Below are 23809 nucleotides of genomic sequence, written 5' to 3' on the forward strand. Positions count from 1 at the left end.
CTGTTTCAAATTTCTGACCTCTATGTGCTCTTTTAAAGGGTCCCCCTGATTAGGCCAGGCCCACCCAGAATGATCTCCCTTTTAAGGAACCTAAAGTTAACTGATTATGGACCTTAATTACATCACAGTCTTCCCACTTTTGCCACATGACATAATCTAATCATAGGACTGGCATCCCTTCATATTCACAGGCTGTCCTGTAAGGGGCTACATAAGAATGTGATTCACTGGCAGTTACCCTGAGAACTCTGCCTTCCACACCTGGTCAGTTTGAAGGAAAAGAAGGAACATAATCCTGAAATATCAAAGGAAAACCAAACAATAAATTCAAGCAGTGTGTTAGGGCTCTCCAGAGAGACAGAGCCAATAGTAGAGGGTGGAAGGGAGAGACGTTTATTGTAAGAAATAGGCTCAAGACATTAAGAAGGCTGACAATCCTCATGACATGCCATCCGCAAGCTGCAGGTCCAGGAAAGCCAGTGACATAGTTCTAGTTTGAGTCCAAAGGTCTAAGAACCAGGAGCACCAACGCTGTAAGTCCCAGTCCAAGGGAAGGAGAAGACTAATGTCCTAGCTCCATAGTCAGGCAGACAGTGAATTCTCCCTTCCTCCATCTTTTTGTTCTATCTGGCCTACAAAAGATTGGGTGATGCCCACCACATTCGGGAGGACCATCTGCTTCACTCAGTGCACCAACTCAAATGTTAGTCTCATCCGGAAACACCCTCACAGACAGACCCAGAGGTAATATTTAATCAGCTATCTGGGCACTCTACAATCCAGCTGGGTTGACCCATGAAATTAATCATCACGAGCAGCTTTCCCAAAGTCGGGTGTGGTGGCTAGGGGTGGGTGCAGAGGAAGCTGAGATGGGGAATATAGGAAACCATGTGTGAAGCTACGTTTCTCTGTGCACATTGATGGAGTCTTGGCCAATCTCAGATTCTGCCTGGCTCACTCTATCCCCATGTATGAAGTATGAAAGTGAGTGCCTGGGACAGACAGGGGCACATAGGGGATGGGGTGGGACTTGGAAGGAGAACCTGGGGTTGCTTGTCTTGGTGAGAAGTGGACTGTCCTGGGCTGGCAGTCTGAGATGGGAGAGCACCTGAGAGCTCAGTGGGCATCTGTGATTTTTTTTTCTGATTACCACCTAAAGATAACACTGATTGTGGAAAGGTGGAAAGAGAAGAGGGGTTTCAGGTAAGTTAAATTACATTTCTTTAACGTGAGGAACCAGATCCAGATGTATTTGTGGTATAAATGCTTAAAAATAGCTAATAAGTGTTGATATCTAACTCTTTTTTTAAAAAGATTTATTTATTTGAGAGAGAGAGCACAAGCGGGAGGGGCAGAGAGAAAGGGAGAGAGAACCTCAAGCAGACTCTATGCTGATGCACAGCCCACCCTGGGGCTCAATCTCACAATCCTAAGATCACAACCCTGAGACAACCCAAGCTGCAACCAATGGTCAGACACTTAACCAACTGTGCCACCCAGGCACCCCAATATCTAACTATTAATACTTTGTTGATGCATACTTTTAATTTTTTAAAAAAAATTTTATTTATTAATTTGAGAGAAAGAGAGCATGCATAAGCAAGGGGGAGGGGCGGAGGGAGAGGGAGAAGCAGACTCCTCACTGAGCAGGAAGCCCTATGCAGAGCTCCATCCCAGAACCTTGGGATCATGACCTGAGCTGAAGGTAGACACTTAACTGACTGAGCCACCCACGTGCCCAATACATACTTTTTAAACATTTTCATATTTATCTACATCATAACCTTCTCCAGGTAGCCAGCTATGAAAAAGGAAAGTGTTTTCTGAAGCTTACTGATAACTACCTTGGAACACTGCAAATCCTTATTTTCTAGACAATCTACTAATTGACTCATCAATTCATTCTATTTATTTACTCTCAGAAGCAGCCAACTTCCTAAATGGCCCCCTCCTGGTCCTTACCTCCTGGTTATTCAGGTCTTTGTGTGGTTGCCTCACACTGAATGGAGCTGACCACAGTAAAATGCAGTGAAACTGATGGTGGGTAATCCCAATCGTAGGTGATAAAACACAAGTGCCTTCTGCCATGTTCTCTCTTAGATTGCTCCCTTGAGGGGAAGGGGGCCACCATGTTGTGAGGCCACTCAGGCAGCCCATAGAGAGGCCCCCACCAGGAAGAACGGAGTCCTCCTCACAAAACCAGCAGCATGTGAACAAACCATCTGGAAGCAGATCCTCTGGGCCCAGTCAAGCTTTTGGATGACTGAGGCCCTGACCAGCTTCTTTAGGGCAAACTTCATGAAAGATCCCAAATCAGAACCACCCAGCTCAGCTGCTTCTGAATTCTTAAACCACAAAAACTGCCATGGTAAGGTTTTATTACTGTTAAGTGACTCAGTTTTGGAGTAATTAGTTAAGCAGCAATAAAAACCTAATATACTTAAATGTTCACCAAGCAACTCTTCTTTGCTGGGTCCTGGGTCAAGAGAAAGAAATAGCAGATGGTGGGGCACCTGGATGGCTCAGTTAGTTAAGTGTCTGCCTTCAGCTCAGGTCATGATCTCAGGGTCCCACATCCCTGTTCAGCAGGGAGTCTGCTTCTCTTTCTCCCTCTGCCCTCCTCCCGCTCATGTGCACTCTCTCTCTCTCTTAAATAAATAAATAAACAAACAAACAAACAAATAAATAAATAAATAAATAAAATCTTTAAAAAAGGAAAAAGAAATAGCAGATGGCAACTTTCCTGCAAGGGCAATGTCTCAGAAGTGAAGGGTCTGGGATAAGCTGTGGGCACCTGGTGGAAATGTCAGTGAGAGCAGGGAGTGGAGAGTCTAGACTTTTGAGTGAATAGGGCTGCTGAGGTAAGATGGTGGTATTAAACTAGTTTGGAGCAAGCCCTCTCTACACCCAATAAAATTATGAACGAGTAAGCAAAAACACAAAAACTACTCACACTATTCAAATTTTAGAGCAAGGAGTGCTCAGAGACAGAAGTTTCTAGAAGTTACATGTCTCATACTCCGTGGGGCTAACATCTCAGCAGCCTAAGGGAGAGTGTGAAAGGCCAAATTCTAAAAATCTCTAATACTTCCCCAAATTTGAACAACCAAGGAACAGAGTATACTTGCCAAAGGAAAAGGCGTGAATGTCCCTCTAACAGCAATCTGTTCCTAACAACAACTTGGTCAGAAGAGAAAAGAATCAACCAGATTTCACCAGTTTCTTTTTCCATGCTTGGAGAAAGTACAAAAGGGAATTCCAGGAGGAACAAGAAAATATATGAAAAGCCGGGGATAAGAATGTGAGTCAAGCCTAATAGTGGATATTTTACAGAAAATTGTACTTGAGAACGTCCCTCTCTGTTGCAAAATCAGAGAGGGTTTGGGAACTACTCCCAAGGATCACCTCTTTCCCTTCTCTGTTTGATGGGGGAAAGGAAGTTTCTACTGAGTGATGTAGGACTAAGTAGAGGCGGGGGTTGGGGTAGAAAAGAATAAAGTATTTCGTGTTGAGAGTTTGGGTCAGAAGTAGGATTTCTGAGGTTCCAAATGCATTGGAAGGATTCTTAATCTAAAAATTGAGCCATTTACTACTACCCAGCTGGAAACGTGGGGACCTCAGATCAGGGGCCTGGAAACTGCCACTATATATAAATTACAATAAATAAGAAGAATTGAATTCAAATCTGCTAAGTTTTAGAACTCAAGGTGATTTGTGAATGAGCCGACCTCTGTCTATTTCCAGGCCCCCTCATTTAAAGTAACCCTCCCCACTCCCCTATCCTGGGAGGGGTCCTGGTGGTGGGTTAGGGGTCTGATAGTGAAGCAGACATGAATTTTAGGTCACTCTCATCCTTCTCAGAGGACATGTTTGGAGACCAGTGGGCCAGAATGGGGAGAAATAGGTTCAGCTATGCAGAAAGAACAACGAAGTTCTCTTCAACCCTCACTACTTTGGCATTTGCAGGGGGTGAGGCTCTTCCTACTGTGAGCAGCTCCACTTTCACAAATATTGAAATAATGGTGGCCAAACAAGAGGATATAAAAACAAAAAAGATGATGAAAATTTTATGACCCCAAAACCCATGGAAGTAGCTGAAAAAAATGTAGCCTTATACAGAAAGGAAACAAATGGTACATGTGTATATTACAAACTTTATTCAAGCAGGGGTAGGAAAAAGAACCAATAGTCAATGACATTGTAACAGAGGCTGTGATGGTCCTTTTTCATGTGTCAACCTGCCTAAGCTCCAGTCCTCAGTTATTCACACACTAAGCTAGGTGCTGCTGGGGTGGCATTTTGTATCGTGATTAAAGTTCTTAGCTGACTTGAAGGGAGAGCATCCTAGCAGGTCGGGGTGAGCCTGATTCAATCAGTTGAAAGCCCTAATGTAGAGAGAGTTCTGCAGTTGGGCAGCACCTTTGGCCAGCCATGCCTAACACCTTCCCTGAGATGTGGGGCTTCTCGAGCCAGCCTCAGAACCACCTATACTGTCCCTTGCAGTGGGTCTCTTGATACACATCTCCTACTAGTTCTGCTTCTCCCTCTGAGCCCTGACTGATACAGAGGCCTAAGATTTATGCCTCAAAATCAAGAGGCCCTGAGTTGTACTGAAAGCCTTCTACCAAATCTGCACAAAATATTTCATACCTGTTTTATAAAGCATTCCAAAAATACTTGGAAAAAAAACCATAGAAGTTTCTAACACCGTAAGTCTAGCATTTCTCTGGTTCCAAAACAAATATCAAAAATAAATAGAGGTCCATTTCATATAATAAAAAGGCATAATAACCCTAAGCAGATTGTAAGCAAATAAAATCTGGGAGTGGAATTCAGGAAGAATGTGTTATATTTATCCCAGCGATGAAGGCTTGATTCAAAAACAAACACTATCAATGTAACTCACTCGTGGGAAAAATTAATTTAATGGATACCAAAAATCATTACCATACAGTTTTCATTCCATTGGGATTCATAGTAAGTTAGGAATCAATGGAAACTATATTTGGCTACTAGAAAATTTATATATGTGGCCGTCATCATATTTCTATTCAGTACTGCTGCTCTAGACTCTAGAAAATACTCTGATCCTAGAGAATATAATTCATTTCTCCCAAATCAATAAGAAAAATATAAGGTACTCAACTGGCCAGTATACACGTGGGAATTCATTCACCTGGATGGTCAGAGGGAATGGTATACTCCATACCACTGGAGCCTTGTGGGAATGTGAGACAAAGCCACAAAGTGAGGATGGCTCCTCCAAGAGTTGCCACTGAGCCTCAGGAGGAGTCTGCAGGGAATCTAGATGCAGACAAGTAGCTGTGGCCTGAGCCACCAACCACTGGATGCTCAACTGATTGTCACTCAATGGGGGGCCCAGGCAGTGGCACAATCACCGGTCCTGAGCTGAGCCTGCGGGGGGTGGGGGGGGTGGGCTCTGAAGTCACTGAAGTCAGCTGCCCTCCCTGGCCCCCCAGTGCTGGTGGATGTGGGCAGCTCCCACCAGACCTCCTCCTTCTGGCAGCCAGGGTCAGGAAGCTGTGCTTCTCCAGGGTACACACATGGCCCTCAGGGCTGACTACCTGGAGTAGGGCATGCAGGCAGCAGACAGGGCAACAGATCCAGCCATTAGCAACGTCAGGATCTGCCTCAGAAAGCTGTCTGGCCTGGAGTCCCAGCTTTCCTGGGGCAGCTGTCTACCAGTGATTGAGCACAGGGGGATGCTGGGCAGTGCTCCCCTCCAGCACCCTGCCCGGGAGCTGGCTGTGGCTTCATGCGGGCTGCATCTGGGTTGACTTCTCCCGCTGTGCCACCCCCTTCTTCCTTCCACAAGGGCTGATCCCCCATAAACATGGGTCCTCTTCTATTGCCCATCCCCAGATGTCTCAGCCTGCTTCTGGAGAGCCCAGCCTGGGGACAAGCTCCATGATGAGGGACACCAGCTTCACCCGTGACCATATGGAGGGAGGAGGGAGATGGGGCCTACAGGTTCCACTTTGTCCTTGCTCATCCCACTCAGCACCCACCTTTTTTTCCCACTATGGTCCTTCCAAGTTACAGCGGCTCCAGGCCCCCAACCAGCATCACTCACTTCTACAACTGCATGTAGTTGGTTCCTTTCATTACCCCTTACTTGTTATCACTATGGTAGTTCTGCTCCTGTTTCAAGCCCTGATATAGGGTCCTGAGAAGAAAAATAAAGCTTCAAAAAGGACAAGAAATAAGATGACTTTTGAAATCAGGAGGGCCTTGCCTAGAACATGTGTTTAACTTAACTTTTCCACAAAACACGTTCTTCAGTGTTTATATAATGCTTTACATAACCCCATAGGATTTCATCGGAGAGTTCCTGGATTTGAACCTATGTTTTTGCCTCTTAAGTCATTTGTTCACTCCATAAATGAGGTGTGATTGAAACTCAAAGGTGGGCTTTAGTGAAAGGCAAGAGCCCTGGCAGGAGATGTCAGGTGTACACCTTGCCCTTGGGTACAAGGGCAGGACCCTTCCCCAGGCAGTGTGGAAACCCAAGGACAGTGGAGATGTGCTTCCTACACTCAGTGTCTGAAAGTTACCTGAGAGTTCCAAGAGGATAGTTTCTGGAACCTGTGGGTCCATGGGGCCTTCCCTGATCCCTGAGCTCTGGGCAAAGTGGTCTTGAACTCCATTCCTCCCTCTTGAGCGTCGATTCCAGAGCCTGCAGGGGGTGAGCCACAGCAGCATTGGGCTCTACTCCACCTCCCTAGTGTGATGGCTGCAGCTTCACTTCCATCTTTGAAATCTGGAACCTTGTATAGTCACTTCTGTAGCCAGCCCTAAACCAAACCATGAAGGCAGAGGAGTCTGGGGAAGGTCATTTTATACTGGCTGAGCTGATGCAGTACAAACCACCCCTGACACCAAACCACCTGGTCCCATCCCATTTTTCTCAGGACACTGGTTACCTTGTAGCAGCCCCACAACACAGATGGCCAAGTATGACAGGGGACAGCCAGTGCCACACAACCCCACATGGGGGCCTCGCTTCCAGTGACTCTGCGCCTGTCCTCTCACAGACAGTCACCCACTCGGGGAAGGAAGGGCAGGTAGTGATGACAGCAGTCACTCAATGAAGCCTGTTATTTATTGTGCTGAATTCATCATTCTAAATTAATAAATATTCTATCAACATACTTTAACAGAATCTATTTAGGGACTCCACGATCACAACATTATCACCCGAGGACTGAAATAACACTCTGAAAAAAGAAGTCAAAATTACACATTCCTGCAGATGGCGAAATCAAAGCTTGTTTGTCAACCAAAGAACAAACCACAACAGTAGGAATATTGATGAACTCAACATCAGAGACAACATTTTTAAAATAAACTTAATCTTTAGGTACTAATTTGGAACCACCTACGAGATACATTAAGGAAAAGAACAAGATGCAACACATCGGATGAGTGTGTGGTTTGCTAGTACTTGTCTTAAAGAGGGCAAAGAATATATCCATTATCTATGTTTGTATTTTATGTATACCCTATATGTACAGATGCATATATTATATACATGTGCTTATATAATCCTATACTATTTCTGGAAAGACACAGATGACACTGGTATCGTTGGTGCCTCTGAGGAGGGGATGTGGGTGGCTGTGGGACAAGGATGGCAGAGTTTTTACTACATAACATTTCATACTTTTTAGCTTTGAGCCATGTGCAATTATTGTCTACTGAAAAATTTATTTTTCAAAAATTTTTAAAGATTTACTTATTTATTTGAGAGAGAGAGAGTGCACACGCTCACACGAGTGCAGGTAGAGAGGCAGAGGAGAGGGAGAATATTTTAAGTAGACTCTACACTGAGTGTGGAGCTTGACACAGGGCTCAATCTCCGGATCCTAAGATCACAACCTGACCCCAAACCAAGAGTCAGCAGCTTAACTGACTGTGCCACCCAGGCACCCCCTGAAAAATAAAAGAAAATTCTAAAATAAGCAGCAACAAACCCTTAAAAAAACAAATAAACATTAAGTTCGTTACTATCCACAGTACACTGGGAAATGCATACATGGTGGCATACAGTGTCATATTGAAAAAAAAAATATATGAGTTCCTCTCAACCTTAATTCTCAAACTGCAAATACACATCTCAGAAAGAAAGAAAGAACAGCCAGAACTGGATGGTTTCTTGCAATTAGGTCCTGTGCAGGCCCTTGGGTCTAAGAATCGTCCAGGCCAAGCTTAGCAGCAAAGAGCGAGGTGATGACATCATCTCCCATTTTCAAAGCCAGGTCATATGCCGTCTGGCCACTCGTGTTCTTCTTTTGGATGCTTGCATTGCATCTGCCAAGGTAATGGGCATGAATAGAAGACTCAGGCACTTGAACCTGATGGCCTGGTTCCTCCATGACACAGAGGCCATTCTGGGAGCCTACTGGCCCCACCTTCCTAAACCTGTCCCCAAGAGACCTTCCCCCATGACCCCACTCTCACGGGTGGCTCTGCCCTGAGACCCTTAGAGGGGCTCTGTGATTTCAACACATTCAATTGCCAACATTGGCTTCTACTGCATCAAAGTCCTACAACCAAGTGTGTTGGTGGGAGGGCAACATTTTCATTGTGCTTTTAAAATCATTCAGTGCTGGGGACCTACGGTGGCATGGTGGCCTCCATTCACAGGGTTAATTGTTCAGGAACTAGGGCCTTCTGTAATCATCACAGGTTGGCTAGGGGACCACTGTGGCCTCAGAAGTCTCCCCCAACCGTCAGGAACATACCTCAGTAAAGCAGTGACGCACTCCCTTCCTGCTAGGCCAAGCAGAGCTGCTTCATGAAGAGCTGTATTCTGGAGCCTGTTTGGGGAGGGGGGCGGAAATCATCCTGCTAAAGCTTTTGTAATATAGGATGCTATGGGCACACGGACAGAGTCACACCAGTGACATCAACCCTTCCTTGTCTTTTGTCTTTCCTTTCTCCCTGGTGGCACAACTGTTTGTCATTTCACTCCTCAAGTTCCTTGGGTCTCTATTAGGCATTTGCCATTGGAACGTATATGTATTCACGGGGTTACCACATCTCCTGAGTAGATGTATAGTCTTCCTTCATAACTTCCTCTAAACTGAGAACAGAGCACACATTCTATTTACGAGGTGGGGAGAGGGTAGATTTTCTGTGTAACCACAGTTCAGTTGGGGAAGTAACAAATTGTGACTGCCAACTCTAATTTTGTACGCTGCCCCTCAAACAACATGACTCTAACATGGCAAGGGCACTAGATGGGACACCCTCTTCTGCTTCAGAGCAGAGGTGATACCTATGAATCTGTTCTTCTGAGTAGCTTGGTATTCTATTACCAGACCTTCTAGAATGTGTTTTGCACAGCAGATACATTGTGGTGTTCTGCAAATTTGTATTTTAAAGAAACTCTACTATGAATGAACAAACTACTTAAATCTAAGTATCATGTTGGATGAAGGTACATCTGCTTTTTGTGAATCGTGGAGTACCTACTAGAATTAATCTCCACAGTTGAACCCCTAAGAAGCAGACTGATGGTTACATTCACCCCTCCTGGCTACTGGGACAGAACTAAGAGAAAAAATGTTTGAAATTGCTAGTGAAGGAGAGTAGCTGTTGTCCAAAAGCAAATGGCACTTCTCTTTGCCCTTCTCCTAGTAAGACTTTGAATCTGTGTTTCTGAAATCTGTTGATAAGAGGAATCAGTTTTGGTGGAGGATGTGTACTTCTCCTTAGCCATCCCTTTGTGTTGAATATGAGTGTATTCTGGTAAGAAAGATGCAAACAATGGAAACAGGAACACTAGGGTGGGGCTTTCTGCTACCTGCCAAGCTACTGGGAAGTTTCCTTCTATAGAGTTTCCTTGTGTAGAAGTTTTGTGTATAGAGACCACCTAGGCTGCTTCTCTCCACTAATCAAACAAGCTAGGGTGGGGGGACACTTTTTAAATCCTTATTTGCTAAGGATCAATTCACTGAACCTCTTTTGTAGGAAAACCAGATCTCTGGATGGCTTGTGCCTCAACAGCTGTAAGTTGGATGGAGCCCTGAGGTCATATTCCTAGATCTATAGAGGTCCAGCCGGGGGTAGAGGCCAGGCTGACCAGGTCTAAACACTGTGAACTAACAAATATAAAGCAGATTTAGCAGAGTTGGCTCTTGGTGGAAAAATCTGCTTTCTTCTATTGGCATAAACTAAAATGGAAGAAGAGATCTCTATGCTCTATTTTGAGGGAGGGCTTCTGGTCTAGCTTTCCTCCCTCCCCCTCCATGTGAGCTAAATTCTGCTAAATATGCTAATGCAGTGGGAGTGACATCGGGCTATTACACACCATTCAGACAGATGGTACAACCACTGAGTTAGACTTAGTAAAGATGGATTGAGATCACATGTGGCTAAATGTCAATTTATAGAATGGTAAAGAAGAATGGAAACTGAGGAACACCAAGGAAAAACAGGTAATCTGTTCCATGTCCAGAGTAGTTTCTTCCTTTCAGCTGGACTTTTCATAAGGCTAGGACACAACATACATAAGATTTTGATGTGAGTCAAAATCTGCTCAAGAGATTTTGTATCAGCCACACACATTATACATAAAGTGCTTCAAGAAAAGCTTGTCTGAATCGTACAAATATAAAGTATACCTTAATGCAAAACAAGGTGGTGTTATCTTCATGAATAATGATAACCCAAGTGTAGGATAAATGGAGAAGCTCACAATGTGAACCCTAAGAAAAGGTGAGCAAGTAAATTCCAGCCACCAGATACGTACACCAAATGTACTAAACACTCTGCTATAAAATAAAACTTAAAAAGGGATTGTGACTACCTGATACGCTGTCCTGTTGGGCAGAAACAAAAAAGTGCACATAGAAAAATTAACAGGGATATATTTTGGATAAAAACACTAGCAGACATTTTGAGACAGAGGAAAATAGAAGCAAAGCTCTTTAACTTTGGCTCTGTGTGCCAGCTTGACGAACTCAGCAGTGGGATCTCTAACAGGCCTCAATCTGGTCTCAGTAATAGGTCAGGGGTAGCAGTGTCAGATGGCCCTGCTGCAGCAGCCAGAGAACTCCAGTTTGGCAACTTGGTTGGCCCGATATAAGCAGTTAACAAGTGGAGCCTGTTCTCAAGGAACTCCCCACCCCACATTTCCAAAGTAATTTGCAAAAAAACAATAGAACTACAAAGCTGGGAGAGGTCGAGAGGCAGGACAGCCCCAACACTAGGGAAGTGACAGAAGCATGGAGGGGACCTGGATCTGTCCATCCTGCTTCACAGCTGGGGAAACCAAGGCACCAGATCGTGTAGGGAACTCAGATGGGCAGGGTCATCCCCAGTGTGTGAGCATCCAGAGACAATTGGTAAGGTTTTCTTTCTGCAGTAACTTTATGGGTACATTTCCACAGGGAATACACTGGGCCCACTCCTCTCTTAGTGATCTCAACAGTTCAGACCATGATGAAAATGTTGCTTACCATCCCAAGGGCGAAGTAGGACCTGCCTGGCCCGCAACAGTGTAAACTCCTGAGTTAACAAAATGTATCATCATTTATAAGAGCTACAATAAACTTGGCAATTCAATAGTCCATTTAAAAGTTTGTTTAGGGCACCTGGATAGCTCAGTGGTTGGGCATCTGCCTTCAGCTCAGGGAGTGATCCCGGGGTCCTGGGATCGAGTCCTACATCGGGCTCCCCACAGGGAGCCTGCTTCTCCCTCTGCCTATGTCTTTGCCGCTCTCTGTGTCTTGCCCAAATGGGGAAAGTAGAGGCAGTTAAGTCTCTTATTAAGGTCAAAATGGGTTAAAATGGCTCCTGAGTGGTTCAAATTGAGGGGGGGCATGTGCGTGGATTGACTCTGCTCCAGCAGAGCGCCACAGTGGCCACTGGCTGCTGGCCGCTGGCCGTGACACCACACCTGGGCTCTCCTTCCACTGGATCTTACTTACAGGCCCCACTGCTGCTCGGTGTCTGCTCCTCTCTGCACGAGAACCGGAATCACTTCATGGTGCTTATTCACAACAGCCACGATTATAACGGGTCGCTCTTCGCCATCCCTGCAGTTAGGATCTGCTCCCTGCAGCATAAGAAGGACGAACTTGCCACGAAACCCTGCTCTTAGCAGCATCCAACTGCCATCCTACGATGCATAACAAACATGCCTGGCAGAACTAAAGTGCTTTCAGTCACAAGAGAAGAGAATCAGGACACCCAAGATCTAACCAGTAACAGACCGAGCCGCAAGCCACTCCTGCTCCCCTTATCAGGAGGGGTAGGCACCCAGAGCCTGACTACTTTAGGAAACAGGAAGGTCACACAGGGTCACACACCAGGGATTCTGTCCACCTTTATGCACATTATTTGGGCTCATATGACTTTTTCCTTTGCTATAAAAACTGGCAACCAATAACCATTAATGTCAAGTTCTTAACTGGCCATTAACTCCACTTCCAGGCAGTTTTAAATGAAATGGCACCGTGGTTATCACAATACGGAGCAAGACTCCCATCTGAAAGAGACAGAGGTGCACCAAGAGGCTGAAATCCTCAGAGAGACTTGTTTTTGGAGTTGCACTGACCTCATCCAGCAGCTGTTCAATCACAGAGACTCTCCCTTCCCCTGTGGGTCCGACTTCCTTCAGCAGGAGCCTGTTTTCAGGCTGCAGGATTATACAACAAGGTCAATTCCATCACCACAAAATATTACTGTGCCCCCTGCCTGGACTCAACACTCCAGGCAAATATTTCCTCTCCAAGGTTGAGTTCTGAGCCCCAGGGATAGGTAACTGTGAGCTTGTGCATGTGTGCATGTGCATGGTTTTCAAAAACCATCAGGACAAATAAACCCAGCTAATGTAAATCTTGCTGGTCTTTTAAACCTTTTCTTGGGTAAGGATACTACACTGACATGGTTTATATTTATTAAGACAGGGATGCAATGAGAAACCTCACCACCCCAGAAACCCCACACTAGTTTTATTACTATTTATTACTATATATAGTCATAAATATATATATATTTATATATATGAATATATGCTTTTCCTAAAAGCAATCAGGTGAATCCTAAAATTTACTCTGCACACTTTATGAAGTTCAGAATCAGTCAAAGTATGACTGTTCAGAAAATGTGCTCACCTGAATGAAGCATGAGTAAATTGGTAGTCAACTTTTGTCTGGGGGAAAAAAGCTCTCACCTATCATCAGAAATCTGAAGAATTTATTATATGCTCTATTTTCAAAATGTGATGAAATTCCCCTTTATATATAATCTTTATTTATGCATAAAGGATTGTAAATTCTTGTTGCTGCAAGGCTGAAGAGGCCATCTGGAAGGCAGGAGACACTACTTTTAGTATGCTTCTGCCACTGGACCTGAGGGTGACTTGGGGTAATCCCAGGACTCCCATTTTCCTGTCTGCAAAGTGAAAATAATATATCTACCTCCTCCTGGCTCTCTGGAGAGCCATTAGGATGAGGACATAGGTCAAGGCCTGTGAGACTTCCAAAAGAAGATCCTGGGTTCAGGCCATGTCCCTTCTGCCCCCTACTCTAGAGTGATTAGCTTGGAACAAGGTACTCTACTAGTGAGCCCTCAGGGAGTCTTAGGGGGCACACTTGTTCTTAATTCTACTCCATATGGAGAACTATACCAGAAGGCACTTGAATGTCAACCTCAAGAGGTCTGAGACCTTTATAGCTTTTGTTCATGATTTATTTTCATTACCAAGAACTGTGCTTGGTATATGTGTGCTCCAAATAACCACTGAATGAGTGAACCACTGAATGAGTGAACCACTGAATGCTGTTATTATTCATCTGATATTTATCCTCTAAATACAAATGAGAAAATAAAGGCACACAGCAATGGGAGATTTGAGTCACATACAGAATAAGTGGGTGGAGTCTCCAAAACTGTTAAAGTTTCTGCAACTGTATACTTCTCTTATACTCATTGACAATACTTTGGAGAAGGCCAAGAGTACAAGGAATCATAAGCAATATAGGTTAATGTAATTCTAAGGTCTCCTTCCCAAAGTAATTGGTGTTTATGACATGCAAAGCATATGGCTGGGAAAAAAACAAGATGAGGTAATAAATCACCCATCTTTGGAGAAATCTTGATACAAACTGGGTGCCAGTGTGCGCACCTCCAGAGGTACACTGTGGGTCTGGCTTTACTGAAGGTGGAGGAGAGAACCCACATGTACCCATCTCCACCTCAGAGGAGATCTAGGCTTTGGGCTTGTTGCTAAGAACATCTGTCCTTCCTACTGCAGCTGAAGAGAACCAACTGAAAGGCAAGGTGGGGGCTGAACAAGCATACCCACTGTCTCATTCTCCAAAGGTCCAGTTAAAAATGTTCGTGGTCTATATTTTTGAAAAACAAAACTCTTAACAGCTGTGGGAAACTCTGGAAGGATGCCAGCAGTGAATCGGGAATTGTGAAGAATTCCAAAGACTGAAAGTAGCTGGAATCTGACTGAAAGGGAAAACAAAGCAAAGAAAAACCAGCCAAAGATGCCAGAGATAGAAGTATGTTCCCTCCAGGGAGCCCCGCAGCTCAGTTAATCCACATGGAAGGCTGGTGTTGGACACAGGCTGGATTCATGAGCATTCTATGAAAGGGCTTTGTTGTTAAGTGGTGTCCTCCTCTCCCTCCTGTGCTCTCTGCTTAAACCCTGATAACTCTTTTCCAGAGTTCATGATTTGCCTAACAAAGTCTACTGGGGAGAACTGGGTGCAAGAAGGGCAGAGCCCAGACCTCTGTGACAGACACAGGGAAAGAGAGTAAGGAAGACAGCTCCATCCAGGAATGAAACACCCTAGAGCTCTTCACAGCACCATCACCACCTCCAGAAGAAAGGCAACTAAGAGAACCCCAAGGCTTTCTCCTGCCCTCTGCCCAAAAACCCTCCAGGGAGGTCTGCCACACAGATTCCCATCCACCCCCTCAGAAAGCTGAAGCCTGAACACCCATGGCAGGCACTGGCGCTACTCAAACTAGCCCTTCACTTGTCAACATGACCTGGCAACCAAGGATCATCACATACTTGAGACCAACCAAAAACATGATAGAAAAAGATGGACAGGGATCCCTGGGTGGCGCAGCGGTTTGGCGCCTGCCTTTGGCCCAGGGCGCGATCCTGGAGACCCGGGATCGAATCCCACATCAGGCTCCCGGTGCATGGAGCCTGCTTCTCCCTCCGCCTGTGTCTCTGCCTCTCTCTCTCTCTCTCTGTGACTATCATAAATAAAAATAAAAAATTAAAAAAAAAAAAAAAAAAAGAAAAAGATGGACAGACAGAACTGACCTCAGAAGAAACAGAGGTGATTTGGGAAACTAACAAGAACTTTAAAATAATTCTAATTCATAATCTTGACATATTTTAAAGGATTCCATAAAATAAAAATATACTTATAAAAAAGGAACAGAAAATGAAAAAGTATTCTTCCATTTAAAAAATCTCAAAGTAGGGCCACCTGGCTGGCTCAGTCAGGAGAGCATGCAGCTCTTGATCTCAGGGTTGTGAGTTCAAGCACCATGTTGGGTGTGGAGCCTACTTTAAAAAAAGTAGAATAGAATAGAATAAAATAAAGTAAAATAAAATAAAAAATCTCAAAGTAAAACATTAAACAGACAAGCCTAAAAAGGACAAAGGAGTATACATACTGTGAGCTGCTCCTTTTCTTGAAATTTTTTGGTCTTGAAAGTCTTTGTCCTCTTGACTTTTTCAATGGTATCTGAGGTGCTCTGGCTGTAGTCACTTACTGAAATGATAGAGTCAAGGACTAAGACGATGCCCCCCTACCACTCCCCACATATAAAGAACTATCCTACTAGCATGCCCCTCAAGAGGTCAGAAGAATAAAATGGCTTTTATAGAAGTGTCTATGGGATCAAATCTCACAAGGACTCCCAGAGCCACTTATCTCAGTCCAGGCAGGGCCAGAGGATGAGTGGGAAGGCAGGGAATATAACGGGACTATAGTTTTTAGGCCCAAAAGAACACTCCCCACAACTTCTCTTCCCAAGGCATGTGAAAGAATTAAAAAATCTCACTCCTATCTTCAGAGATGCCAGAAGAGTAAAATGACTGGAACATTAAAGTAAGATGCGTGGTTGGGCTGGCAAATTTCAAGCAACTGCCTGCCATCCTTGCCAGGTCAGTGTGTCTGGTCTATCATCTTTTTTTTTTTTTTTTTTTTTTTTTTTAATTTTTTTTTATTTTTTTTATTTATGATAGTCATACAGAGAGAGAGAGAGAGAGGCAGAGACACAGGCAGAGGGAGACGCAGGCTCCATGCACCGGGAGCCCGACGTGGGATTCGATCCCGGGTCTCCAGGATCGCACCCTGGGCCAAAGGCAGGCGCCAAACCGCTGCGCCACCCAGGGATCCCCTGGTCTATCATCTTAAAATCACTGTGAGAGTATAACTCACCCAAGCTGGACCTGCTGCCAAATGGCCCATCACCATCCTCGGTGGCACCGCTCAGAAAGTGGTTGCTGAAATCCACCGGCTTGCTGAGGTAAAGGTTCTGGGCAAAAAAAGTGTAAGCAGCATGAATGATGAAGCGTCTGTGTCCCCACAGAAGAAATACTCTCTCTGATAACCTGTTCCTCTCTTCATTAAGGGCTGCTCTATTTACACAGTCAAGCCCAAACCCAGACATCCTTCCCGACACCTACCTCCCCTCACTGTGATGTTCTGTGTGTTATGCCTCTTAAGTGGCTCCTCGGTCTGGCTCCTCCTTTCTGTCATTATAGCCACAGCCCCCCTCCAGACACCAGACTGACTCCATTCCCAACCGGTTCCTGCCAGCCTACCTTCCAGTTGGCTGCTCCAGTCATCTTTCTACAATTTATAAGTAATAGCATTCTCCTCCTGCTTAAAACCCTCCATATCTTGGAATTAGGGTGGCAAGATGGAGAAGCTCAGGCTACTGAGTTTGAATCCTGGTTCTATCACTCATTAGCTTAGCGACCCTGGAAGAAGGTGGCTAAATTTCTCTGTACCTCAGTTTCTTCACCTGTAAAATGGACATAGTAGACCTGAAAGGGATGTTGTGAAGGTGAAACGAGGTAAAATGGAGGCCTATACAATTAGGATAGGTGATCCACAGTCCAGACCTGGAATTCTTTATCCACCTGGACTGATCCCACAGTGTGACATCCTGCCGCCACCCTCACATGGCTGCCTCTCTTGCCGCAGGGAATCACCTACTGCTGCCTAACACTAGAACACACAGGCTGAGAAAAAATACAATAAACCTGGGGATTATTACTCTACTTCTATCTGATAGATAGCATGTTGGAGATGCTCTCAGTGCCCACCTCGTTCCCCTAACTGATTAGCAACACCTCCCAGCTTCTGGGTTGGCTGCTAACACCTCACAGCTGGCCAACTGCCTCCACAGATGGGTGCCATCTTGCTCTAGAGGTTACGTCCCTCCTTTTCTTGCCTCAACTGAGACAACCTGGTGGTGTGATGCACCTTCAGAGCTCCTCATCGATCAGGCTAAAGCTAGACCTTATGTACGACCACTCAGCCCCTCCCCCTGCCTTGTCTCATGTGCCTTACTCCCCTTCTCCTCAAGCACTTCCCTGACCCACATTCTGCCTAGCCACACAACCAAAAACATGGCCTTTAATGCTTTACCTGACTTCAAAACACTTTCACGTGTGTCAGTGTACCTCAGTTTCCCAGCCTCTGAGTTAGGCAGTGCTCGTGTGTCTGTCCTAATTTTAAAGACACTGCTAGCCCCCTGCTGGGCACACAGCTGGGGCCTGATAAATGGTAGTCCCCATGCTTTTCCTTGCCTTCTGTACCCATCTTCTCAACCACTCATTCTTTTATATATTCTGCCTTCTTGTCCAATGAAACTAAAGCTACTAGTATGAATCAATTAATGTTGTCACACACTACAGGCACTGCAGCAAAGTTCCAGTCACCATAGAAGAGGGTAGATTGAGGGAGACAGAACCACAAAGTTTGGTTTATTTCTTATAGGCAAATAGGTGAAAATACACACAGGAAAGGATTTTTGTCAGTCTTTCACCTATACTCAGACTTCAGTGAGCATAAATAAGCCTGAGAACCAGGGGACCCAGCGAGTAGGTAGTAGTTCCTGTTCTTATTACACCTTTATGTGCCTGAAACCTGGCTTCTCTGAGCTTTAGTGCAGTTATTCTTTTTCTGATATTGCTGGCCTTTAGTCAAGTTTTATAACATTTGGAATTTATGCCTTCTTGGGACTACACACAGAAGCACTTTGATATAGTATAAGCTACAATTTACTAGTTCAGTCAATTTTTAAATGAACAGCTTCTAAAGGTTTTACTCACCTTGTTTGATACTTGAATATAATTCAGCCGGATGCTAACTTCATAGCCATCTTCGTGGACAGTAGCAGAGATAAGCTTTTAAAAAAGTATTAGAGAGAATTCACAAACACGCACATGGGACTTAATGTCCTGAGCAACAGCCAAGAAATCTTGAGGTGTTAATCTTGAGGTGTTAAACTGCAAAATTAATCAAATATTTAATGAACTCAAAAGAAGGCAAGAAAAAAGAAACAAAGGAACAAAAACTAAGTGAAACAGAGTACGAACAGCAAAATAGTAGACACAAATTCAGCCAACTCTATAATTCCATTAATTGAAAATGAATTAAATTAACATTCCCATCAAAGAGTAGAGACTGACAAACTGGGTAAGAAAGACCCAGATTAATACTCTAAAGAGACACACTTTGGGATCCCTGGGTGGCGCAGCGGTTTGGCGCCTGCCTTTGGCCCAGGGCGCGATCCTGGAGACCCGGGATCGAGTCCCGTGTCGGACTCCCTGCGTGGAGCCTGCTTCTCCCTCTGCCTGTGTCTCTGCCTCTCTCTCTTTCTCTGTATGACTATCATAAAAAAAAATAAAAAAAAAAAAAAGAGACACACTTTAAGTTTAATCAAGCCATCTGGCTGGATGTCATCACCCAGGTGTCCTGAGGGGCCAAAACAAGGCCAAGTATCACAGTTGAGCAGCTTTCTTTGTAAGTATCAAGAGGAAATTTCTATCAAACAGAGGTCAGCAAATACTTTAAGGATCAGATAGTAAATATCTTAGTTTTTTGGGGATTTTTATGGTCATTGCCATTGTAGCACGAAAGCAGTTATGGACAAGAAGTAAATCCAATAAAACTTGATTTACAAAACTGGGTGGCAGGCCTGATTTGCCCCACATGCCATAGTTTGCAGATGCCTGGATTAGGGCAAAGAATGAATAAACCACTAAAATAGATTATCAAAGGAAACTGAGCAATACTTGACAATGAAATAGCTTCAGTGTTGGCCTATTTGGTGGCAGAGGATCAAACGGTGATTTTCAAAGTTTCCTTCTAGTGTCATGACATATGGAAGAGGTCCTCTCACAGAGCTCTTTATAATGACTTGTAATGCTAGAAAAAGAGCATGGAACCCAGGGGCTGACAGACCCGCTTCAAATTGTAAATCCCCCAAGACTCATCAGTGCAGTCCTGGGCAGGTCACCAAACTTCTCTGAGCCAGTTTCCCTGGGTGCCAAATAAGGCTTGTTCTGATTATCTACTGCAGCATAAAAAAACCACCCTAAACTTAGCAGCACTAAACAACAACCATTTTATCAAGTTCACGGTTTCCAACAGGGCATAGCAGGGATAAACTATCTTTGATCCACGTGTCTGACACCTTACCTGGGAAAACTCAAATGGCTACAGCTAGCTGCATGATTGGAAGCTGGAATGACCTGGACTTCCATTACTCATCTGCCTGGCTCCTGAGCCAGGATGACTCAAGGACTGGGTTCAGCTAATGGCTGCAGAGGGGTGCTCATACCTGGGCCATTCCATGGGGCTTAGGCTTCTCATGGCAGGGGGGCTGGGCTCCAAGAAGGAGCTTTGGAGGGGAGCCTACCAAATAAGAGAGGAAGCAGTGCAGTCTCACAGGACCACACCTGGGGAGTCCCGTAGCCCAACCGCCTGCCACAAGCCCATTCACATTTGAGGTGAGAAGACAGTGACTCTACTCTTTGAAAGGGAAGACTACCAAAGAATTTGTGGCCATTAAAAAAACAAAAACAAAAACAAAAACAAAAAAACGCTGCAAAGGTAATATTCCTACCTTGTAGGTTTGTTATGAGCACTTGAGATGGATGAACACAATGCATATAGTGAGGGCATCGTGAAATGGCAACTCTTATGATTACTATTGCTGCTAATATAGACTGGATTGACATTTGGCTAGGCTGAATTCTTCTGGGTTTTTTTTTTTTTTTTTTTAGCTCTGAGCACCAGAATCTCCATAGAATGGGGCCTCTAAAAGCATGTAATGTTCACAATTTACTATCTTAGGCCAGGTACCCAGAAGCAGACTCTGAGACAAGGTTCATGTGCAGGTGATTTGTTAAGGCTGCTTGCAGGGGAGGACAGTAAGCAAGGCGGAAAGCAGGACAGGAAAGGGAAAAGAGCCAAGTAAAGTGCAGTTTCAGATGAATTCAGTGGAGGGGAACTATAGCCTGATCTCATGGGACTCTCTGGTGTGGAAATTCCATCCAGAGCTCACCCACCTTTCCCATTCTGGGTTCTGCAATCAAGGCCCGGAATTCAGGGTTGTTCTGAGCATAAGACCTGAGGTGGGCAGAGATATGATCCAACTGTTTTCTCCAGTATCCTAAAGAAAAAGAGAAACCCATCCTCATGGATAAGTCTTCTGAAGCCAAGAGAGAAAAATGCCCATGTGCAACATGCATTCTCAGAGAGGTTATTTTCCTTTGCCAAACTTTGTGATAATTTTTACTTACTGAAACTCAACTATGTACCAGAATAAGTTCCATTTTGGTTCCCAGGGTTTTTTTTTCCCACACATAATTAACCAGAGAATATTACAGAATCTCAAAATAACATATTTTGATGGCCACACTTGGGGTCTTTTTCTTTTATTCTTTTAAAATTAACCATATTGAGAGGTGCCTGGGTGGCTCAGTCAATTAAATGTCTTCCTTCAGCCTAGGTCATGATCTCAGAGTCCTGGGATCAAGCCCTTAGGGCTCCCTGCTCAACAGGGAGTCTACTTCTCCCTCTCCCTCTGCTTCTCCTCCACCACTCATGCTATTGCCATCTCTTCCTCTCTCTCTCAGATAATAAATAAAATCTTTTAACAAATAAAATTAACCATATTGAGATATAACTTTTAAGTGTACAGATTGAGTTTCAGCAAGTGTATATACCCTGATTAATATGAAGGACACTTCTATCACTCCAGAAAACTCCCTTGTGCCCCTCCGCAGTCTGCACAGGGCTTGAAACACATTTGAATTCATTCATTGCTACCAGTTAACACTTGGGAGATTTTGCATAACTCTGGATTTCTGGTCTCTCATGTGCAAGAGATAAACATATAGGAAATGTCTAGAGCAGGCAAATCCATAAAAACAGAAAGTAGATTCGCAGTTGCCAGGCATCTGGGAGAGGAGATGTGGGGAGTGATTGCAAAAGGAATACTGGGTCTACTTTTGGGGTAATGAAAATGTTCTGGATGTAGAGTCATGATGCTTCTGTACTGCTCCTAATATACTAAATATCACTGAATTGTACACTTTAAAATGGCTAAAATGGTGAATTTTGTTATGTGAATTTAGAATGGTAAACAACAACAAAAAAAAGATAATGGCAGATAGCTGTAATGACACAGACTAACAACATTTCTACTGTAAGAGTAGCAATCCATACATGCTATTTGATGTACGGACTAGACAATGGAGCTATGAGTCAAAACATCAGAGTCCTGGGGCACCTGGGTGGCTCAGCTGGTTAAGCAGCCAACTCTTGCTTTTGGCTCAGGTCATGATCTCAGGGTCCTGGAACGGAGCCCCACGTCAGACTCTATGTTCAGTGGGGAGTCTCTCTTTCAAGTGGGGAGCTTGGAATTCTCCCTCTTTCTCTCTCTGCCCCTCCCCACTCTCTGAAATAAATAAAATCTTTAAAAATTTTTTATTTTTATTTTTAAAGATTTTATTTATTTATTCGTGAGAGACACCCAGAGAGAGGTAGAGAGATAGAGGGAGAAGCAGGCTCCCTGCGGGGAGCCCAATGTGAGACTTGATCCCAGGACCCTGGGATCATTCCCTGAGAGACGCTCAACCCCTGAGCCACCCAGGTGCCCCTAAAATTTTTTTAAAAATAAAAACATCAGAATAGTAAAAGTTTAAGAGCTATATAATACAAATGAAAAATTACCTAAAGAAAAACAGTGGAATTTACTTCTTCTGTATAGAAATAAATCTGAAGGAAGAAAAAATGCAATTTTCTTTCAAAGAAAGAGGGAGATACCCCCTGACAAGAACGTATACCTTTTCCCTCACCTCTTCCTGGGCTGACGGCTGTGAGGAGAGGTTTATGGTCACTCATTTTCTCCTGCCTCTGCTTCTGAGAAGCCATTTCCAGTTCCTTTTTGGCTAGCAGAGTGCCAGATGGATAGAACAGTCCAGTAGTCTGTGTGCTCACATTCTTCCAAGTCCCAGCATTAGGTCTGGATAAAGGAACCCTTGGGGACTGCCAGGCAGATTGGGGCTATAAGCAAGGCAGAAAACATAAAATACTGGAATATAATTTAATTAATTCTTCATATTACTTATAGAAAGGAATTCTATCAGAAGTAAAAATATCCCCAAGAAACTGCACTTTGAATTAAAAAGAGGTTTTCAGCCCTTGCCTCACCTTCCTTGCTTCTGTCTCTCCCAGCAACTCCCAGTCTGATCCATAAAGCCAGCCTCATCTGCTCAGACATTTACTATCTCAAATTCAGCTAATCAACTGAACTGATATTCTCTGTCTTGCTGCCTGAGGCCTGAAAGATATCTAACCTCTCACTTCTACAATCCAACGGAGCATAGACTTTACTGTTCATCCACATGCAACCACTGGTCACCAATATTTTCTCTGAGATGCTTCTGCGCCTGGATGTGGGAACTTGAGAGGACCATCATGTAAGGTTACATAGGTTGTACACTGCACAACATCACTGCTTCTAAAGGAATACCATTCACATGGTGGGTATTACATATTTGCAAATTCATTAGGACAATTTTTCTGGTAGATGAAAGAAAATGTCTTTCTTACAAAATTAGTATATTATGATCAATTTCCAAAAATCTCAGTCAAGTGTCTTGAGGAAAGAACCCTCTGTCTCATTTGCACAAAGGTTCTACATGGGCTATTGCAGTCTCAGGATCCATAAATCTCAGTCTGGGTTAAGGAGGGCTATAAGCCCCCTAAAAATGAATGCACAGCTGCTGAGTACATGTGCATCCTCTTTAATAACTATCAATCTTCAGGATCCCTGGGTGGCACAGTGGTTTGGCGCCTGCCTTTGGCCCAGGGAGCGATCCTGGAGACCTGGGATCAAATCCCACATCGGGCTCCCGGTGCATGGAGCCTGCTTCTCCCTCTGCCTATGTCTCTGCCTCTCTCTCTCTTTCTCTGTGACTATTATTAAAAAAAAAAAATCAATCTTCAAATTCTTCTAATGAACAACTAAAAAAGAAACCTGAAAAGCTTTTATGTAGCTTAGAGAAATTTATAAAAGGTTAATACCAAGCTGGTTAGAGATTAAGTCCTTTTGAAAATAACCCTTTAAGATTTTCCTTAAACTGTGCGCTGTTCTTATAAATGGCAAAAACAATTTATTACGCCTGATACAAGTTTTCTAAAATATAAAAGATCAGGAGCAAAGTTCCTGGTAAGCCACATATGAAATTCACGAGAAGTATGTTTGTATT

General features: G+C 44.1%; 1 protein-coding gene across 15 annotated transcripts in view; it reads right to left on the reverse strand.

The window, feature by feature from the left end:
• DZANK1 (double zinc ribbon and ankyrin repeat domains 1) overlaps positions 1-23809 on the reverse strand; it is an 81804-nt gene that overhangs the window by 7703 nt on the left and 50292 nt on the right. For 10 of the 15 annotated variants that reach the window (XM_041732577.1, XM_041732580.1, XM_041732585.1 and 7 more), the window contains 9 exons: positions 22382-22601; positions 20600-20703; positions 18356-18430; positions 16452-16548; positions 15682-15779; positions 12587-12667; positions 11958-12085; positions 8766-8840; positions 7905-8331 (listed from right to left, as the gene is read on the reverse strand). In XM_041732577.1, coding sequence (XP_041588511.1) covers positions 8208-8331; positions 8766-8840; positions 11958-12085; positions 12587-12667; positions 15682-15779; positions 16452-16548; positions 18356-18430; positions 20600-20703; positions 22382-22601 — 1002 coding nt within the window. In that variant the 3' untranslated portion in view covers positions 7905-8207. Of the gene's footprint in view, positions 1-7904; positions 8332-8765; positions 8841-11957; positions 12086-12586; positions 12668-15681; positions 15780-16451; positions 16549-18355; positions 18431-20599; positions 20704-22381; positions 22602-23809 lie in introns of those variants that run through there. The other 5 variants (XR_005984393.1, XM_041732583.1, XM_041732578.1 and 2 more) reach the window with 4 other exon arrangements.

The sequence above is a fragment of the Vulpes lagopus genome, chromosome 18 (genome assembly GCF_018345385.1).
Source record: "Vulpes lagopus strain Blue_001 chromosome 18, ASM1834538v1, whole genome shotgun sequence".
Taxonomy (NCBI): domain Eukaryota; kingdom Metazoa; phylum Chordata; class Mammalia; order Carnivora; family Canidae; genus Vulpes; species Vulpes lagopus.